Source organism: Glandiceps talaboti, chromosome 7, assembly GCF_964340395.1.
Source record: "Glandiceps talaboti chromosome 7, keGlaTala1.1, whole genome shotgun sequence".
NCBI classification, from domain to species: domain Eukaryota; kingdom Metazoa; phylum Hemichordata; class Enteropneusta; family Spengelidae; genus Glandiceps; species Glandiceps talaboti.
The window spans coordinates 27,440,048-27,460,530 of record NC_135555.1 but is presented as its reverse complement, the minus strand read 5'-3'; the positions used below and the strand labels follow the sequence as shown (position 1 = coordinate 27,460,530).

Here is a 20,483-nt window from a genome sequence, read left to right as displayed (position 1 = left end):
AAATGCCATGGTATCCATATTACATGCATATTCAGCTGTCATAAAATGCCATGGTATCCATATTACAAGCATACTCTGCTGTCATAAAATTCCATGGTATCTATATTACATGCATACTCAGCTGTCATAAAATGCCATGGTATCCATATTACAAGCATACTCTGCTGTCATAAAATGCCATATCCATATTACATGCATACTCATCAAATCACAACTATCAAAAGGAATGTCTTGGACTATAAACGTGACTTCACTGTAGGTACAAATGTGATTACATTACCTCTTTCAGCTTCTATTTCAGCCTTTTTTCTTCTCTTACGTTTCTTTTGTATAGTCATCTTCAGTCCACCAGTTTCCTGTATTAGGTAGATGTCAACAAGTACACATTTATATATAATCTACAACTTTATATTGGTGAAAAATGATCAGTTAGTTCGTTAATCTGGAGAAAAGTGTCCAGTCCCTTCCCTTTCATCACAGCATGGATAATAAATTCATAAATTTCATTTTCAGGGACTTTTTCAAGTGTGAATAATTTGTTTTTCAGAAATGAACAAAGTGTATGAATCCTGTGAATTGTGTGATCCTTTATGAGTTGTGTCATTCCATTGAACAACTATTTAATCTAAATGGACACTAGTATTTAATGAGTGCATCAGCTGGTATGACAGTCAAGCATGAATATGAATCACAGACAGAACAGTGTTCTAATCTGAACTCAATAATCAGTACTTTAAATTGGATTTCTATTTTACTCATCATCTGCACTCCCTACCATACCCTTAATATAACCTTACAAATATTTTTGCGAGATGGGCAATATATAGCAGTGGTATGATTTCTGAAGTCCCCTTTAGCATTACATAGCGGTTGACGTGACAGGTAGTGATCAAAGTAGTAAGTACATGTCAAAATAAACAGACCTTCTGACACAGAGGCAAATGTCAAGGAATTAATACAAACTCATATTATGCTTCTAAGGGATGTATGGGAAATTAGCTGGTAATTTTGATTTTAAAAAATATAGCGCCAATGGCGTTTTAGCACAACTGTACAGTTTTTACAAATGTTTACCCACATGCTGACCCATGCTGGGTATAGGTGTTCATTTGCTGAATGATTATCCAGTTGCCTCGCCAAACCTGTTGTTATCTTTGCAATATACACTATCATTTGGCTGTTGCTATGGGTGTGGTCTTGTTGCTAGACTTATTTGCATACACTTTATGAATGTTCGTTCACTTGTCTATGAATCCATTATCTTTGCAACATACATGATCATTTGGTTGTTGCTATGGGCACAGTCTTGTTACTAGGCACATTTCCATACATTTTTTAATGTTTATTCACTTGCCTCTTAATCACTATCATCTTTGCAATATACATGATTTGGCTGTTGCCATGGGTGTGGTCTTGTTGCTAAGCATATTTGCATACACATTTTGAATGTTGTTTGTTCACTTGTCTAAGAATTCCTGTTTTCTTTGTGAAATACACCACCATTTGGTCATGGTTGCTAGGGGTATTTGTATACATTTGTGAATGTTTACTCATTTGCCAACCAGATGTTATTTGACCAAAATAAATTGCCATTTGGTTGTTGTTAAAGGCGTGGTTATGGTTGCTAGGGCTAATTGTGTCAAAAAACTTTTGAAGAAAATCTGCAAAATAACACTTCCAGAAACATCTCACCAATATTAAGTCTCATATAAGTTTTGACCAAAATTCACATTTTAAACATCTCCAATTTGCATGAGATCCTTAAAATATTTCTACATCTATACACCCCAGATGCATCGCCATTCAATTTCAGCCCAATCTGCTCAGTAGTTTTGGAATTAAAGATTTTTGACCAAGAAGACACATTTTTAACCCTAATTTACATATCACTGATGGAATCATCATGTCATGAACAATTCTTAATCTGAACACTCTTAAGAATGCTCCCACTAATTTTTACACCGATCTGCCCAGTAGTTTTTTAGTTAAGTCTTTTGACCAAAAATCACATTTTTTGACCCAAATCACACACCGGTGGTAAGATCATTTTGATTTGAACAATTTCCCAACTAGACACCCAAGGTAATACACATACCAAATATCATGGCAATCGGTCCAGCAGTTTTTTACTTTAAGTTGTTTACACACAGACAAACAGACAGACAGACAGACAGACGGACGGATGGACGGATGGATGGACGGATGGACAGACACTTTGCCATACCTTATAAGTTCAGTTGTGCTAAAAATGCTATATTTAACCACAAGCAAACTGTAACAGTTTTAACATGGAGTTTTCTTGACATGCAACATTCAGGACAGTTGGTATTGGCAGGCAAGTGAAGCTTCAATCTGATTAAAATCCGATGTAGATGTCGGCTAATCGTGCATTGCTATCTTACCATCGTTATTTAGCTTGAATTGACCTTCGTAGTACATGTTTACGTTTTTAGCCTGATCGCCTCCTCTACATCTGAACATGCGCCCATGCAAACGAATTTCTGCTCACTGAGACACAGGCAACCAATCAGGTTGCGTCTTACTTGTCAGGGGCATACACGACGCATCAAACATCAACAAACATTGAATATCAACAGGAAGTCCAGTAATTGAATTTCCAGAGTCGAAGTACAACAGCTCAGTGGACATGGACCTACCTTTAATATTACTACATGGCGTTATTTGTGCACACACGCAAACGACAACATACGAAGTATTTCAAATGTAAAAAAAATTTCAGTGATTGTATTGCTATATATTTACGGTAATTAAAGAATTCTTGTTTAGATGTACCTCTATGCATTTCGTCTTATGTACATGTTAGTTACATTGGAATGCGTCCCCCCCCCCCCCTAGTGTCAATGTTTATCTCAGCGAACGCCTATGCGTTTTCTGTAGTAGGCTTGAAGTATTGTACGATTCATAGCAATATTTGCCACAGTGCACAGTTGTGCTATATGAATCCAGAAAAGAGGAAATTTAAGATATAATTTCCAAAAAAAAGTCCTTATTGTGAAAATTTCGGTCGCTTTGCATTGCATTCAGGGTTCGAACGGTCCTGGAAAACCCTGGAATTTCCACCCTCCCTGGAAAACCCTGGAAAATGATCGTGGTCGATTAATATTGACGAACGACATGTCTGTGCTTGAGCCACCCATTCTATGATTTACTACACTGAGTCTCGTAAATGTGAAATGGAGAAATATAAGTCTTTCGCCACCATGGTGAATCAAGCTGATTAAACCCAGACAGTCCACAGACCGTACCTATGCATAGCTAGTTGAATGGGCGCCGCAATATTTGTTTCGATCTTGGCTATTGCTACTCCGAGTCCAGTCGTCATTTCAGCGACATAATATTGTAAAAGTCCCGGTAGGTCTGTTAGTAAGGTAATCGTAACATTGTAGTGAGTATCAAGTATCACCAACCACGACTAGAAATTGTTACAAGTTTGGCGCACAAGTCGACATACTACAAGCTCACACATGGCAATACTAGGGCCTTGGGCCATGGGAAGTGCAGTTCAATTTCCGGGTTGTGGAAGTGCGGTTTTGACTTTCATGTCGTCGATAAATGGGAATAAACTACTTTTTTTTTATGTTTGTCAGTACAGTAACATTCCTAAATGGTCAAGTTGAGTTGAGAAATCGCGATGTTCTTCAACACGTGGCCGTATATAAACATCAGGGCTGAATGTAATCAGTTATTCATTACGCGAAATTGCGTTACGTAAATGACGTTTTTATTCAAGATTTTTAAGAAAAAAAAAGTTTTTGGTGACCTTTAAATTTAGCCACATCAAAACATACAATAATGAGGACACAGTTTAATTTTTAATTTTTTTTTCTGGATATGTCTGAATTAGACTAACGAATGCTGTGACTCAAATCTTACAAGATCAATGCACCAGCTTGACGAAACGACTACTTAGGGGATAGGACAGAGGTTTCTCCGTTTTAATCTTAGCGTGCAAACGTGGTTTTAAAACGTCTTGATTAGTGTCGCTTGTCTTTTAAATGTTTTGTGACATGTGGGAACCTTTGTTAATTTCTTCTCGTCCACATCAGACAATTAGATGTCATTCAAAATTATACTTTAGTGGTCAACAGCCCTGGAAATCAATACGAATACCCCTGGAAAACTGACATAAAAAATCTGGAAAGTCCTGGAATTTTGTTTTGCTTTTAAGTGTACGAACCCTGTGCATTGCATTGTGTTGCATACACTACAAACTGTCTTCAGTAAGACGCAACCTGATTACGTTTGAGGAGAAGCCTACTACAGGGAACGCCTACGCGTTCAATTACTGGACTTCCTGTTGATATTCAATGTTTGTTGATGTTTGTTGATATTCGATGCGTACATTTATCGTGTATGCCCCTGACAAGTAAGACGCAGCCTGATTGGTTGTGAGGCTCTGTGAGCAGTAATTTGTTTGCATGGGCGCATGTTCAGATGTAGAGGAGGCGATCAGGCTAAAAACGTAAACATGTACTACGAAGGTCAATTCAAGCTAAATAACGGTGCTAAGATAGCAATGCAAGATTAGCCGACATCTACATCGGATTTTAATCAGATTGGTGAAGCTTGTGCATGAAGAAAATAGCACCAATGGCATTGTAGCACAACTGTACAATTTTAAAGTGGAATGTTGGGTATAAAAGGTCCCTTAACGTTGTGGGGGTTATTGTCAAATTTGAATGCATACTATTAACAACGGAAGGACACCTCTTGTGGGGTAATAATGAGCAGCTGGTAATTTTCGTTATACATTTGGTATGTGTAGACTTGAGAATGTCTGTGGAATATGGGTGTGGTTACAGAAAGGTGATATTTAAACATAGTAGAGATAATTTTGGACAAAACATTGTCAGACTGGTTTTTTCGTTACTAGTGAAAAGCCGTTACAATTCAACAAACTTGGGGTTAAAACGCCTGCCAGTCACTTACTCAGATACCGGTATGTAAATCCATGAAAGTTTATGTCAATGCTGTCTTGACGTAAACATGAATTGTAATCAGTACCTCTCCATGCCCAAGCATAACGGTACATGTATGCTTTCATAAAGCACCAGCATTATTCCCGATGTCTATACATAAATGAAACACTGGAAATATTTCAAAAAGATGAATAGCAAACACTACGCGTACGATGGTAGGCCTATGGAGTTGTTGTTTTTTGCGTCGAAGTGTTCAAGTTTTAATCTCTTCAAAGAAACAACAGGTTTTCAACAGGATTTTTGTTGATAGTGGTCACGCTCGGCCGTGTTCTTCCCCTGATACGGAAGATGCGACGAAAGCCTTTGCGTCGGTACTACATACATGTAATAGTAATTGTCAAAATTATGATATGGTAGGCACAGGCAGTAGCTGCACACATCTGCCGTGACTCTTATCTCTCTGTATGTCAAGCTACATATCTGGTTATTTTGATTTGGATCTTCAGGGTGGACGGCTGACCTCTCAACTATATGTAAACTCCCAATCAAAAAGGATAAAAAATGCCGACGAGGCTGATTCTTGTATTGTTATGGTTTACGATGTTTTGTGCAGACAGCAGGGGGCCAGTGTGACATTGTTTACGACAAAAGTGAATAAATGTTAGTTTTTAATCGAAATACAATATGTGTACAATATAGTATTTTAGAAATCCTAAATATACACGTAAATGGTTTGAGACTTTATTATCTAGTTTTTAAACGGAAATGATATCTCGAAATGTGTTTATATTTTGTTTTGGATGGGCTAAAAAATGATCTCGGGATATAATTTGTTAAATTTCAGAAAACTTACGACAACGTTCAATCCGGTCAGGCGAACTTTTCTTTGCTTTTGAAAATGATCTCAAGGTAGATTGATTTTGCTTTCAGAAAATGACATTATCTCAAATATTTGTTGCTTTCGAACGTGGAAAATGAAATGCAACTTGTTATATGTGTAATAAGATGAAAAACAAGTGACAAATGGTCCTCACATACATTTGTATTGTAGATTTCCTGTGCATTGAAATATCTGATTCATCAAACTTTCCCAAGTTTATTGATTGATGAATGACGTGACAATCACCCTCTTTTAGGTCATGTGATTTACTCCCCTTTAGTTGTGACAGCTTGGTGCAGTGTTGCTGAGAGTATGAACAAGTCATGTAACTAGGCTTGCACACTCGAGTACTCACATACACAAAGTTACAGACAATCGTAACAATAGTTTATTTTTCCTGGAATTTTGTTGAGTCGGCAGCATATTCAACACTGTTTCCCAGTTGGTTGAAATATCTATATTTATATGTCATAGTTTTGGTTGGTAGTGTTTTGGGAGACATTCACAAAATTCCAAAATGTTCGTCTATGTTCAAACCACTCAATCTCAATACAAACTGGTATGCATTTGCAAGCAAAAGAGTAGTTCCAGGGCACAGTTGGGGACATGAAGAGGCGATGATGTTTGGATTGGTGTAAATTGGCCGATAGTGGATATATTGAGGGTAGGATAATGTGGCAGTGAAACAAGGTTACATAACTAAGGGTTGGGAGACATCTGGTATATTAAAGGATCATGGTAGCTGTAATATATTTGCATGACACTGGCATTTCCAATAGGTGAGTGTGCAGATTTGACATACCGTTAAAATCATATTTCAAGCCAAATCGGTATTTAAAGCCGCACCCCCTCTTTGAAGTGCAGACAATGTAGCAAGATCAAAAGATTTTAAAACAATGAAAAGTTCAGATTTAACCCTTTCACCATGAGAACCCGGTAAACCGGGACATGCTAGGGCGCCCACGAGAACCCGGTATACCAGGACGCCAAAGTTCATTCACCTTCATCTCCGTAAAACCATTCAACCGCAGCTATTGCGGCAAAATTTGCTGCCATAACTAGTTCCACACATGCGTATTAGCCTTGTTTATATTGCCTGCCATTTTGAATGTATGATAGTGAACGGTAACCGAGTACAGCCCAAAAAACGAGCGATTGTAATTTTTATGTGTGTTTTTCGCCAACAAAATCGAATTTAAACATGGCGGAGGTAATCAACGGCTCCCATAGCATGGTTTATGATAGAAACTATGCCACTGTCCTTGGATATTTCGACTCAATTTGACTCGAAATACATCGTTGAATACAAGTGTTTAGTCGTGGGAACATATTGTACTCATGTGTAAGCATCAAATTCCAGCTTCAGTCTATTTGAGCTACCGGCAGCAATTTATGGTTGAATTTTTGAATGTCGGTAAATTTATGCAATCTTGTGACAGGTACCGACGCCCATACTACCAGCTTGGTTGTAATTTTTGGCTATAAAATGGATTATTTTGGTTTTATTTCTTTTTGTTACGGCTCAATAATGACTTGTATTAATACAAACTCACTGTGTACAGGTCAGTGGAGGGAAACTTGTGCATGATTGGGGCGATTTTCAAATCGGATTTTTTACATGCGAATTTCAATGTAAAATTCAAAATTTCAACATGGCCGAGGCAAAACTGTCTCCCCTAACATCATTTACAACGTAAATAAAGGTGCTGTTCGTAGAATTGTTCACTAAATTTTGACTGTCGATACATTGTTTTATACAAGGACATGGCTGTGTGAACTCAAAGCAATTTATGTAGGGATCAGATTGCCGCAACGTTAGTTGAAAGTTCCGACTGCATATTTGCTCTTGAGGATAAGCATGTCAGCAAAAAGCGCCACTTTGGCATCCCGATTCGGACTCGCATACTTCCAACTTGTGGGCATTTTTTATTGATTTTGGGCATAAATTTAGTGGTAATTTTTTGTTGTTCTGTCAAATAATGAATTATATTTACTCAAACTAACTTTTCAAAAGGTATCGAGGTGACGACTTCAGATATTTTAGTACACTTTCAGTGCCGGTGCGGCACAGACTATTGCGTCGTAATCGGATTAGTGAGCCGTTAATTAATTTCGTTCAAATTATTATGACTGAAAATAACATTTTTTATCAAATTTTCACCCATTTTGACCATATAACCAGAATATAGTAGTTTTGTAGGAACATGAATGTTGGTATTTTGTATTTTATTTGTGATATAAATGTATCGTTTATTTGTGATATGACAATAAATAAGCAACACACAGTTTTTTAACGAAATTTTATCATTTTAACCCAAATTCTAGCTGTATATTTGATGTTTGGATGTGTGTAATTGGAAGTGTAATGTAGAAAATTTATTTGGCTTTAAAATGATACCTAATTTTCAAAGATTAGGCAATTCTAAGTATTTTTATATCAATTTGATAACACAACACCCACTCATACTTTTATTATGTGTATGCTAATGAGGGGCCTAGTGGATAGCATACAGTCCCATGGGGAGAATAGTGGTGAAAGAGTTAAAGACGCACCCCAACTCCAACGTTTGCCGACTAACCTACAGACAAAGGTATGGTTTTTCAAAGGTTTGACACATTGTTTTTGAAATATGAATACAGCTTTATGGCAATCATTGTTCTTTTTGTTTTTCACACATTTCTGCCATGTGTGTGTTGAAAGACTACCCACCCGAGCCGGTATCTTGCTGTCATTAGCACCTCCTTAGTTTGTTAGTGTGGGTGTGAAGTACAGGCGGTAAATAGCTTTTGAACTCGCAAGTGGGGGCAGCGAAGTTTTGCATTCATTTCGTACAATTATTTCAAAGCAGTTCCTTTAATAATATAAAAATAAAGTATGCAGTGATAATTTTATGCTTAGATTTCAAATAAATACTGGCAAATTTTGAAGGTTAACCCACATTATACTGTGTTTGATCACAACGAAACATCCTTCCGAAAACGATTTCATCAACGCTACTATACTATACCGTAATACTACTGCACGTCGAAACTATGCCGAAAGAAAAAACAGCATCATGCTCTCCAGTCTCCCGTCGTATGGCCTACGATACTTCCTTCAAGTTGAGGGTCATTTCCAAGGCCATCGAGCTGGGTAATAACCGTAAGACAACAACCTACTTTGGTCTCAACGAGAAACAAGTTCGAGACTGGCTTAAGAAGAAAGACCAATTGGCAGCGACTTCGAAGTCATCCAAACGTCTCGGTGGTGCAGGAAGACCCGTCACTGACAAGTTACTCGATAATGAACTTATCCACTGGGTAGATGTCCAACGCAAGAACGGAAAATGCTGTGACTGGGCGACAACTACAGCAACAAGCACGAAGGGTCAGCAACAGCGCTGAATTCAAAGCGTCAGGCGGCTGGCTACGAGGGTTTAAACACCGACACAGGCTGACCACCCGCGTTAAGACGTCACTAGGCCAGAAATTACCACAAGACTATGAAGAAAAAATCATTTTATTCCATCGTTTCGTCATTCAGCTCAGAGAAAAAAAACAAGTACGCTCTATCAGATATGTATTACATGGACGAAACTCCCTTGCGTTTTGATATGCCTGGAGACAGAACACAAGGTCGGGCAGGGTCGAAGACAGTCCATATCAAGACTACGGGGGCTGAGAAGAAGGGATTTACGGCAGTGCTGACAGTGGCAGCCGATGGCAGTAAAGTGATACCAACAGTAATTTTCAAGGGAAAGCATGACCAGAGTCACTTATCTGTTCCGAACAAGATAAGAGTAAGAGTTCAAGAGAAGGGGTACATCGATCAGAAAGGTGAATTCAATTTTTACTACGGTTTTAGCTGGTCTGTCCATGTCAACAACAAAAAAATATCGCCAATGGCGTTGTAGCACAACTGTACAGTTTTTAAAAATGTTTATCCATATGCTAGTCCATGCTAACAATAGGTGTTCATTTGCTGAATGACTATCTAGTTGCCTATTCAACCATGTTGCTATCTTTGCGATATACACTATCATTTGGCTGTTGCTATGGGCGTGGTCATGTTGTTAGATATATTTGCATACATTTTTGTATGTTTTTGTTCACTTGTATATGAATTCCTGATATTAACTTTGCAATATATGTGATCATTTGGCTGTTGCTATGAGCGTGGTCTTGTTGCGAGGCATATTTGCATACATTTTTAAATGTTTATTCATTTACCTTTCTATTCCTGTTATCCTCGCAATATACATGATCATTTGCCTGTTGTAATGGGCGTGGTCTTGTTGCTAGGCATATTTACATACTGCTAGACAGCCACATTGGATCGTATCATGACAACAATGAATATGCACATGTATGTCATAGAACACTGTCCTAATACCAACTTTGAATGAGATCTGTTCAAGCATGTCCGAGTTATGGCTTTGGACATGGAAAATTCGCAAACGAAATGGCTGCCAAGCAGCCATATTGGATCGTATCATGAAACAAACTGACGTACATATGTATGCCATTGTATGTTGCTGCTAGGCGTATTTACATTATATTTTTTTGTTCTTTATTCACTTACCTATCAATCCCTATCATCACGTTGTAAATACACTTTCATCTACATATGCCCAATGCATCCAAGGTAAATTTCAGCCCAATCTGCTCTGCAGTTTTGGTTCAACCTAATTTGCATATCAATGATGGGATCACCACATTATGAACAATTCTTAAAGGGCTGTAAGATTATCACATGGGTTCATTATGCATGTAATTATGCATTTCTCCACCCAAACGACGTAGTCCTAATGTAATCCTGAATAATTAATGACCAAGCTGAGAATCACTATCTTTTTCGGTAAATACTGGTAAGACGTAAGTCAAAAAGAAATAAAACAAGGGTTGAATTGGATTACCGAGAGTAACTGTGCTGTGTACCATACCCGGTTGAAATATACTGAATGAGTTGAATACAGGTTTGTATACTGTGCGTTAATATGATTTATAAACTGTGAATGTACTTGCATGTCCCGTGACTCGAGTATTCACACAGCTGTGTTGTACTCGACACTAAATGTTTTTTTCCACGTTCCGTAAGTTACCGTTCAACGTTTGACTAAAAATATTCCAAGACATTGTGCCATGTATTTGTCAAAAAAAACCCAAAACATTCCGAGCCAATAATTATATCGCAAACGCATGCTACTGAGCTACGTGTTGACGACTGTTTACTGTGGCCTGTTCTGATCTAGCTCTCGCGGTCCTATTATATGCGTTCCGATAGTCCGATCACATGTCGTAGTATCGCGGTGCAAATATCCAGTGTTAGGTTCTGATCATGATTATCGCCAACATGCTCGATTGTCACATAAAATAAGTGTACTTGAGTGCCGTTTATTTTTTTTCAGAGTTTAATTTTATTCTTGATGAGCCTTTTCGATGTCTGAGCGTAACATTATTACAAGAAACTTCGAGAATTTGCATTGAGTAGTTTGAATCAAACGTATAGAGAACGTCAGTGTGACCATAGACCCTGCACACGGTGTAACAACGTCAATGTGGCTACAAGATCATCAACATATAACAAGATGAACATTTGGTAATTTTGTGAGTCTCCCAAAAGACTACCGACCAAAACTTTGACATACAAATAAAAATATTTTTGTCCAAGTTTGAATAGTGTTGAGCATGCGGACTCCATGAATACTAGAAAAAAATAAATTATTATTACGATTGGTGTATATGAGTACGCGAGTGTGCATACCGAGTTATAATTACACAGTATGATCGATTAAACTGTTGCATGTTCGTACACTCCGGGCTGTCACAAATACAACCATTTCTGGAGTTATATATAGAAACGCCTCTGATCCGAACGTTGTTGTATCAGTGGTGGACAATGAAAACTGGCTTTGAGGGTGCCGAAAAAAGTCTACTTCTTGTCACCGTTATCAAACTGACAAACGTTGATACAAAAACAACACCGTGTCCCAAGGGCCTCTGACGTAGGTTCAAGCATACATTCAAGATGGTGGTGGGCAACAAGGGTTTTTTGTTAGCTCTGATGTTTTACTGTTTTATCCAATCACTGGGGATAGTTTCTGGTCCAAACCTACCCAAGAGGGAGAATGAAATATTGAAGGACAACTGGGGATACATTTTAGGAAGTATTCCCACCCAAAGGATAAGTTTTGGTCATGGTCAACTGTATAATTCACTCGTATCACCTACTGTCAGTTGCAACAAAAATGCCAAGGGAGTCAACAATCGAAAGTGTCAAAGGTCGTCTACAAGACTGGAGAGTGTCAAGGACCTTTTGGTCACCTACAGCTTGTTATTGTGTGGAGACGTTCATCCCTGTCCGGGCCCAAGGGTCTCCAGAACTCCCAAATATCCATGTTTGATCTGTGATAAGGGTGTGAGAAAAAATAGTAAGGCGATATCGTGTGACATTTGCAATGAACAGGCGCATATCAGGTGTTGCGATATAACTAAAACTTTGTACAACAATGCTGTTGAAAAGGGCGAATTCGTGTGTAACAGGTGTGCCCTTGGAGCTGTAGCCAACTATGATACACAAGGAGAAACCTCGGAACGGTGTGCGACAGAGGACCAATCATTTGTGGACGAGGATGGGGTAATCCCTTTACCCACTACTCCACCTTCCAAGGCCGATGATGATCATTTTCAGTGCTTCCAACAGAAGGGCATCCACTTCCTCCACCTCAATGTACGTAGTTTACTCCCAAAGCTAGATGAGATTAAACTCATTGCATTCAAATCAAAAGCGGCAGTAATTGGGGTCACGGAGACATGGTTGGATAGTTCAATCGCAGATCCAGAAGTTGAGATTCCAGGCTATACCATCCAGCGTCGGGATCGTAAACGAAACGGGGGTGGTGTTTGCTTATTCATCAGGAGTGACTTGGCATTCAATCCTCGCCCGGATCTGTACAATATCGGACTTGAATCTATATGGGTTGAAATTCTCTTACCCAAATTACGGCCCATTTCAACAGGTGTCTGTTATAGGCCTCCCAAGCAGAGTAATTTTTACGAACTTTTAGAACAAGCCTGTAGTGGTGGTAACGAGTTTAATGAATATGAATGTATTATACTAGGGGATTTTAACACTAATGTATTGCTGTCATCTGGTAAAAGTACTCTCGTTAATGCCCTATGTAATTTTAAAAGTATTTATGGACTTACGCAGCTAATAATTGATCCAACTAGAATGACCTCTAGAAGCGAATCTATTTTGGACTTGATTATTGTGTCAGATCTCGAGAAAGTATGCCAGTCAGGTGTCATTAGCATCGGATTAAGTGACCACATGTTAACTTTCTGCACTCGTAAGGTCATCAAGTTCAAGACGAACAAACACAATACTGTCCGTATTCGATCTATGAAACAGTACAGTAAAGAACGTTTTGTGAAATCTCTTGATGAACAGGACTGGTCAGAGGTAATGGAATGTAACATTATAGAGGAAGCTTGGTCTAATTTCAAAACAAAGTTCTTATCTGTTCTTGACATATTGGCACCAGTCAAGGAGATTCAGAAGGTCAAAAGATATTTCTGATTTCAAACAATTCCAACATTATAGAAATCAGGTTAGATATAAGAAAGCTAAAGCTAAATCTCAATATTATGTAAATGTTGTTAACAATAATCAGGTTAGATATAAGAAAGATAAAGCTAAATCTCAATATTATGTAAATGCTGTTAACAATAATCAGGTTAGATATAAGAAAGCTAAAGCTAAATCTCAATATTATGTAAATGTTGTTAACAATAATCAGGTTAGATATAAGAAAGCTAAAGCTAAATCTCAATATTATGTAAATGTTGTTAACAATAATCAGGTTAGATATAAGAAAGATAAAGCTAAATCTCAATATTATGTAAATGCTGTTAACAATAATCAGGTTAGATATAAGAAAGCTAAAGCTAAATCTCAATATTATGTAAATGTTGTTAACAATAATCAGGTTAGATATAAGAAAGATAAAGCTAAATCTCAATATTATGTAAATGTTGTTAACAATAATCAGGTTAGATATAAGAAAGATAAAGCTAAATCTCAATATTATGTAAATGTTGTTAACAATAATCAGAATCATCCCCCCAAAAATATGGAAAGTTTTAAAAAGATCTTGGCTCTTCTTTTAGATGCAAAACGAAATCCAGTAATATTGTTCTGAATGTTGATAATGGTTTGTGTTTCGATAAATCGAAGGTTGCTAATCATTTTAATTCAGTTTTTACAACTATTGCCTCTTCACTTGTTGATAAACTTCCAGCTTGTACCGGTCGCTATGGTGTTTCCCATATTACACAATTTTATCGTTGTAAAGATATCTCGGACAACATGTTTGGTTTATCATCTGTTTCAGAAGATCAAATTTATAAGCTATTGGGTAATGTGAGTGACAGTAAAGCGACAGGTTTAGACAATATTCCTGCAAGATTTGTAAAAGATGGTGCTTCGATTATTGCCAAACCCCGAGCTCATATTATGAATATTTCTATCCATACGGGTACTCTTCCCGATGATCTGAAGAAAGCTAGAGTTGTGCCTCTGTACAAAAAAAAATGTAAAACTGAAGCTGGTAATTATAGGCCTGTGTCTGTATTGAGTATTGTTTCAAAGGTGTTTGAAAGAGTGGTGTACAATCAAATTAATGATTATCTTGTCCAAAATAGTTTACTGTATGAATTCCAGTCTGGTTTTAGGCCCTCTTATTCTACCGATACATGTCTAATTCACCTGTCAGACTATATCAAACAAGAAAATGATAAAGGGAACCTCACCGGTATGGTTATGTTAGATCTCCAAAAGGCCTTCGATACGGTACATCATGATATACTATTAACTAAACTTAAATATTTAGGGATAAATGAAATATCAGTAAAGTGGTTCAAATCGTATCTAACTGGTAGGTCACAAGTCGTTAATGTCCATGGTGTTCATTCTGGATCTGAAGAAATTGCATGTGGGGTCCCCAAGGCTCCATTCTCGGGCCTCTTCTGTTTCTGATATATGTGAATGATATGAAGGCTGCAGTTAAGTGCAAACTTATGCTGTATGCTGACGACTCAGCATTGTTGGTATCAGGGAAGGATATATCAGAGATAGAGGAGACCCTGAGTATGGAGTTGACATCCGTTAGTGAATGGTTAACAGACAATAAGCTATCTTTACATCTGGGTAAAACTGAGTCTATTTTATTTGCCTCCAAGAAACGTTTGCATACAACAAATAAAGTAAATGTGCGTTGTAACGGGAATGAGATTGAATCTAAGGCGAGTGTGTCATACTTGGGGGTTTCATTGGATCAGTCTTTATCTGGTGAGATTATAGCTTCTAGCGTGCTATCAAAATGCGCAAACAAACTTAAATTTTTATATCGTAATACTCGATCTTTTAATCTGAAAACAAAGAAATTACTTGTCTCTTGTCGGCATTGATTCAGTGTCATTTCGACTATGCTTGTTCATCGTGGTACAGTGGTCTCACAAAGAAGTTGAAGGGTAGACTACAAGTTCTGCAAAATAACATCATAAGATACATACTTAGTGCTGCTCCTAGAACACACATTGGATATAATCAATTTAAACTTGTAGGCATGTTTCCTGTAGAATTGAGGGTTGAGCAATTAAAACTCAATCATATGTTCAACATCATAAATCATTGTGCTCCTGAGTACTTAAATTGCAATATAGAAATGGTCCGTAATCAGCACAGTTATAGAACAAGAGCGAGTGAACTGTCATGTGTAGTTCCAAGAGTCAGTGGTATGGGTAAGAGTTCATTCGCTTACACAGGCATTGGTCTTTGGAATAGTCTCCCACTCTCAGTGAAACAATCTCATACAAAACATAGTTTTAAAAACCATGTCAAATCTTTTTTATGGAACAAATTAGAGGTTAAAGAACATAATATTTTGTAACTTTTTAGTCCTTCCTTTTTAAATTGAGGGTGTAGTCTGTGTATTTTATAATTTATTTTGTGCTCTGTCATCTGTATTTCATTTAAATTTTTATTTTATTTTGTTTGTTTGTTTGTCTGTTTGTTGTTATTGTATCATTGTTGCCATGGCGTTTTGAATACCTCTATGAGGACCACATTGGAAATAAGTGTTTTTAAAAAATACTTTTATGTGTTATCCTCGGTGATTTTTTATCCTTGTATTTTAATATACTTGTATAAATTTTTACCCAAATAAAATCATATCATATCATAGACAATGTCTATGGTTCAAGTGACTCTCTTATCCGTTTGTTTATGTCTGCGAAAGTTAGTCATGTTGTAACATAAAATCGAATTCGATCGAAAAATCATATTTGGTGTCCATCTAGACTTGGTTCAATATTAAAGCCACTCTATTGTCAATTATCATTAAGATTATATTAATAATGGTACAAAGCTAAGTATTACACGTAATTAATAAATTTGCAGTCGATTGGATCATGACATATCACCCCTGACATAAAATGGTGTGGTCAAACGAAAAGTTTTAGTGCCTATTTCTGGTGATGAAAGAGCATCCTGTCAGAACCAACAGGTACCATAGACACTACAATACGCCACGTCGAAAGACCGTCGATTGACACCTTTCTAAGTGGTATTGATCCGGTTCTTCTGAAATACTCAGATGACTTCTTTCGTTTAGCTTTCAAAACCGAGTCCACAATGAAGTTTTTTCCGTTCAAGAGATTTAAAAAATTTCTCCCAACCAGTCAGCACCGTGCATAGATGTAGTTGCTAAAATTCAAACTCCACGAGCACATCTGTTGGGATTATTCAGTGAAGACTTGAATGTCGTTTCTATGTCCTGCTGTAAGGTCATGTTCGGTGGCCATTTTCAGCCCAAAACTCAACATATAATCCATACACTGTAACTAAGTTTATTTTAGGACCAGGAAGACTATATAAGTTTACACTTGACTTTTATATTACTCAATAGATAATTTTGTCCATTGTGGGAAAGTGTGTTTTATTTTTCAATGCACAGGAAATCTACAATATGTGGGGACCACTTGTTTATCATCTCATTACACCTACGACATGTATAATTGATCGACCAATTATCACCACCGGCCTGTGTGTTCTATACAACATTTTAGTACATGTTCCAGATGTGTTGGCGGTCGACATTCAATCAAACATGACACTACGGGTAGATACATGGGGAAACAAATATAAACATACAATTGTCCATAATATTGTAATTCATAAAAATAAAGAATCCTACCCATGATACATACGCCCCAAAGATTCATAAACGATGAATTATGTGGTTAGGTCGACTGTTTTAAACGGTCCGTACTTCACATCTCAACAGAAACGGCAACAAATATGTAATCTAATCTCAAGATACAGACGTAGACACGTCGAGAAACCTTCTGGTTATCGAGAGATTCAACAAGTTGTATCTCATTTTCCGGTCGAAAGCAACAAATATACGAGATATCGTCATTTTATGAATGCAAAAGCTACCTCGTGTTGTATTTCGAGTGAAAATTAGCGTTTATTCACTTTCGTTGTAAACTGTAAAATATGTCACATATTGGCGTCCTGCTGTCTCCACAAAAAAAATCACAAACCATAATTTCCTGAGTCAGTAAAGGACAATGCAAGGCGGCATTTTTTAGCCTTTTTGATTGGGAGCTTACATATAGCTGACAGGTCAACCGGCCGCCCTGAAGATCCAAGTCAAAATAACCAGCTCTGAACCAGAACTATACATGTATCTCAACGTATCGCGGCAGATGTCTGCAGATACTGCCTGTCCTTATCATATCTCTGACAAGTTCACAGGCATGTAGTTGGTTCGGCACATGTCAACCAGCACGCGATCACAATATCTTTCTCCGTAAAATCCGGTATAAAAAGTATTGGCCCCTCATGGATAGACGTGGGGCATAAAGAAATTTAACGACCGCTACTTGAAAGTAAATGGGCGTCTAATGCGAATGGTTGGTATTGTCGAAAGATATGTGAATCAGAGCGCGTCATCGAATCGATGGGTTCTCTATACGTCTTACGATACGACCGTATGTTGGTTATATATAGTACATCGTTGTAATTTGCCATGCAACGTGTGCGAAATTATTGAATATCCCCAAAAGAGAAATGCCGTATACCGAAACAAGTTTCCTTTATTTACTATTCTAATTTGACAATTAGTACAACTCCAGGACTATCCCTGCACGTTATGTATCAGTGGAAGTACACGGCTCAGTGTGAACACTATCAACAAAAATCCTGTTCAAAAAATATTGTTTCCGTGAACATTACAATCAACTCTATAGGCCTACAATCGTAGTGACTTGTAGTAGTGTTCGCTATTCATGTTTTTGAAATATTTCGTTTCAACACCGCTACTTTATGCATAGACATCGTAAATGTGAACTCAATGTTTCATGAAAGCAAACTTGCATGTACCGTTATGCTTGGGCATGGAGAGGTACTAATTACTAATCATGTTTACTTCAAGATAACGTTGATTGCTACACAAACTTTTGTGGATTTACATACCTGTATTTGAACAAGTGTGATTGGCAGGCGTTTTAATCCCAGGTTTGAAAAGTAACGGCTTTTCAGTAGTAACGAACCGACCAAGTTTGACCGTGTTTTGTACGAAATTGTCTCTACCATGTTTAAATATCACCTTTCTGTGACCACACCTGCATTCAACAGACATTCACAAGTCTACACATACCAAATTTATTACGAAAATCACCAGCTGCTAATTGTTATCACGGCTTTTCAGAGAGGAATCAAGACGTTGTTAACAGTCTGCATTCAAACTTGACAATAACCCCCGCGAAGTTAGGGGGCCTTTTATTCCCAACACTCTGCTTTAACACATCACTGATTGCTGGCTGACAAACCAATGAGTATATAGCTGAGTGAAAATTACCATTTATTGCTGGAATTCTGGAAATTTAATAAAACACGTGGTTCAAAGTTTCCTTCTCACTTCATTTGTCATTTCTAAGTGATTCAGACAATTAAAGTATTATCATGAATTGAGAGTATCACCAACATGTACACATCCTTACTTTTTTTTTAACCAACCGACCTACCAACTAACCCATTATTTTTAATTAGGGTGTTACAATGAGAAAAACAGAACTACGAACAAGTGTCTATTTCTATATTAATGATAAAGAAAAGGAGTAAAAACCACCATATTAAAGTGAAGCACATCAATCAACAACACAAATGTGAGAAAATAGAGACAGGACAGAGGAACACAGTAATAAGACACTACATAAAGTACTGCATTGGGCTATGTATTAAATGTGTTCATGTAGAAGGCATTTTTAGTCACTAGTTATTTTTGCGTTATAGTTACCTTTTTGAAATAATTTTCAATACTATTACTTATTTTCAGCTGATAAAAGATAATTATTTGTATGACCAAGTAAAACTTTACAATTTTTCTGGCCCTGTATAATTTTATTAGCAAGTATTAACACTAATATATATATATATATATATATATATATATATATATATGTATTTATAATATACCTAGTGATAATGCTGTGCCATGATTCGCTAGAATCAGTCACGTGATAGGAAAATAGAATGACTATTTCCCGGGGAAATAGTTCCATCAACTATTACATGGTCACGTGACCACCGTGAGTTCACTGCAGGTCAAAATGGCAGCTTCTGATGATGTCGTCTGCCACCGTGAGTTCACAGCATGAGGTATATTATAAAACACATATTGCCTGGCCTATATTCGGGCTATAGCACCCGTTCATTACCCCCTCGTGACTGTGAGTTACCATAATCACATGCTATTTCCCGAGGCCTCTCAGTGTTCAATATATATATATATATACTTTGTAATAACACAGAACACAGAACACAGTTTCACTGTGATATTAGCCAATGTGACAAAACACTTAGCTAATAATGAAATCCTTAGTAGAAGGAACACTTAGGAGTGACAAGGAACACTTAGGAGTGACAAGGAACACTTAGGAGTGACAAGGAACACTTAGGAATGACAAGGAACACTTAGGAGTGACAAGGAACACTTAGGAGTGACAAGGAACACTTAGGAGTGACAAGGAACACTTAGGAATGACAAGGAACACTTAGGAGTGACAAGGAACACTTAGGAGTGACAAGGAACACTTAGGAGTGACAAGGAACACTTAGGAGTGACAAGGAACACTTAGGAGTGACAAGGAACACTTAGGAATGACAAGGAACACTTAGGAGTGACAAGGAACACTTAGAGTGACAAGGCCCTGATGCAGTACTATGAGAGGGTGGGATGGGGAACACAACACTTACATCAGAGACAAGGACCTTGAATTGGTGGTCTCCTTTGTTCTTCTCAAGGTTTACCTTAGACATTCTGGTGATGGCTTCTAGATCACCTGACAGATTGAAATCTGCTGCATCTAATGATGGCATAGTTGGTGAGTCCATATTCAAGTCTAGATGTGATGTGTCCAAAGACTGGCTTGGTTCCTGGGAAATAAATCCACGTCTCACTGGCCACTGATTCTTTTCAACACAGTAGATAATTTGTTCCAATCTGTGAATGATGACTTTATCCTGTACAAAACACATGCAAACATTTTGCGTTAAGAAGTCGCTTTTAGATTTGGTGTTACCACGGTAATTAAAACAGGTGAAATAAATAGAT

The 20,483-nt window shown here is 37.4% G+C and overlaps 1 protein-coding gene across 9 annotated transcripts in view; it reads right to left on the bottom strand.

The window, feature by feature from the left end:
* LOC144437420 (chromodomain-helicase-DNA-binding protein 8-like) overlaps positions 1-20,483 on the bottom strand; it is a 204,858-nt gene that overhangs the window by 26,370 nt on the left and 158,005 nt on the right. For 7 of the 9 annotated variants that reach the window (XM_078126352.1, XM_078126353.1, XM_078126355.1 and 4 more), the window contains 2 exons: positions 20,126-20,392; positions 281-356 (listed from right to left, as the gene is read on the bottom strand). In XM_078126352.1, the coding sequence (XP_077982478.1) occupies positions 281-356; positions 20,126-20,392 (343 nt within the window). The remainder of the gene's footprint in view (positions 1-280; positions 357-20,125; positions 20,393-20,483) is intronic. The other 2 variants (XM_078126357.1, XM_078126359.1) reach the window with 1 other exon arrangement.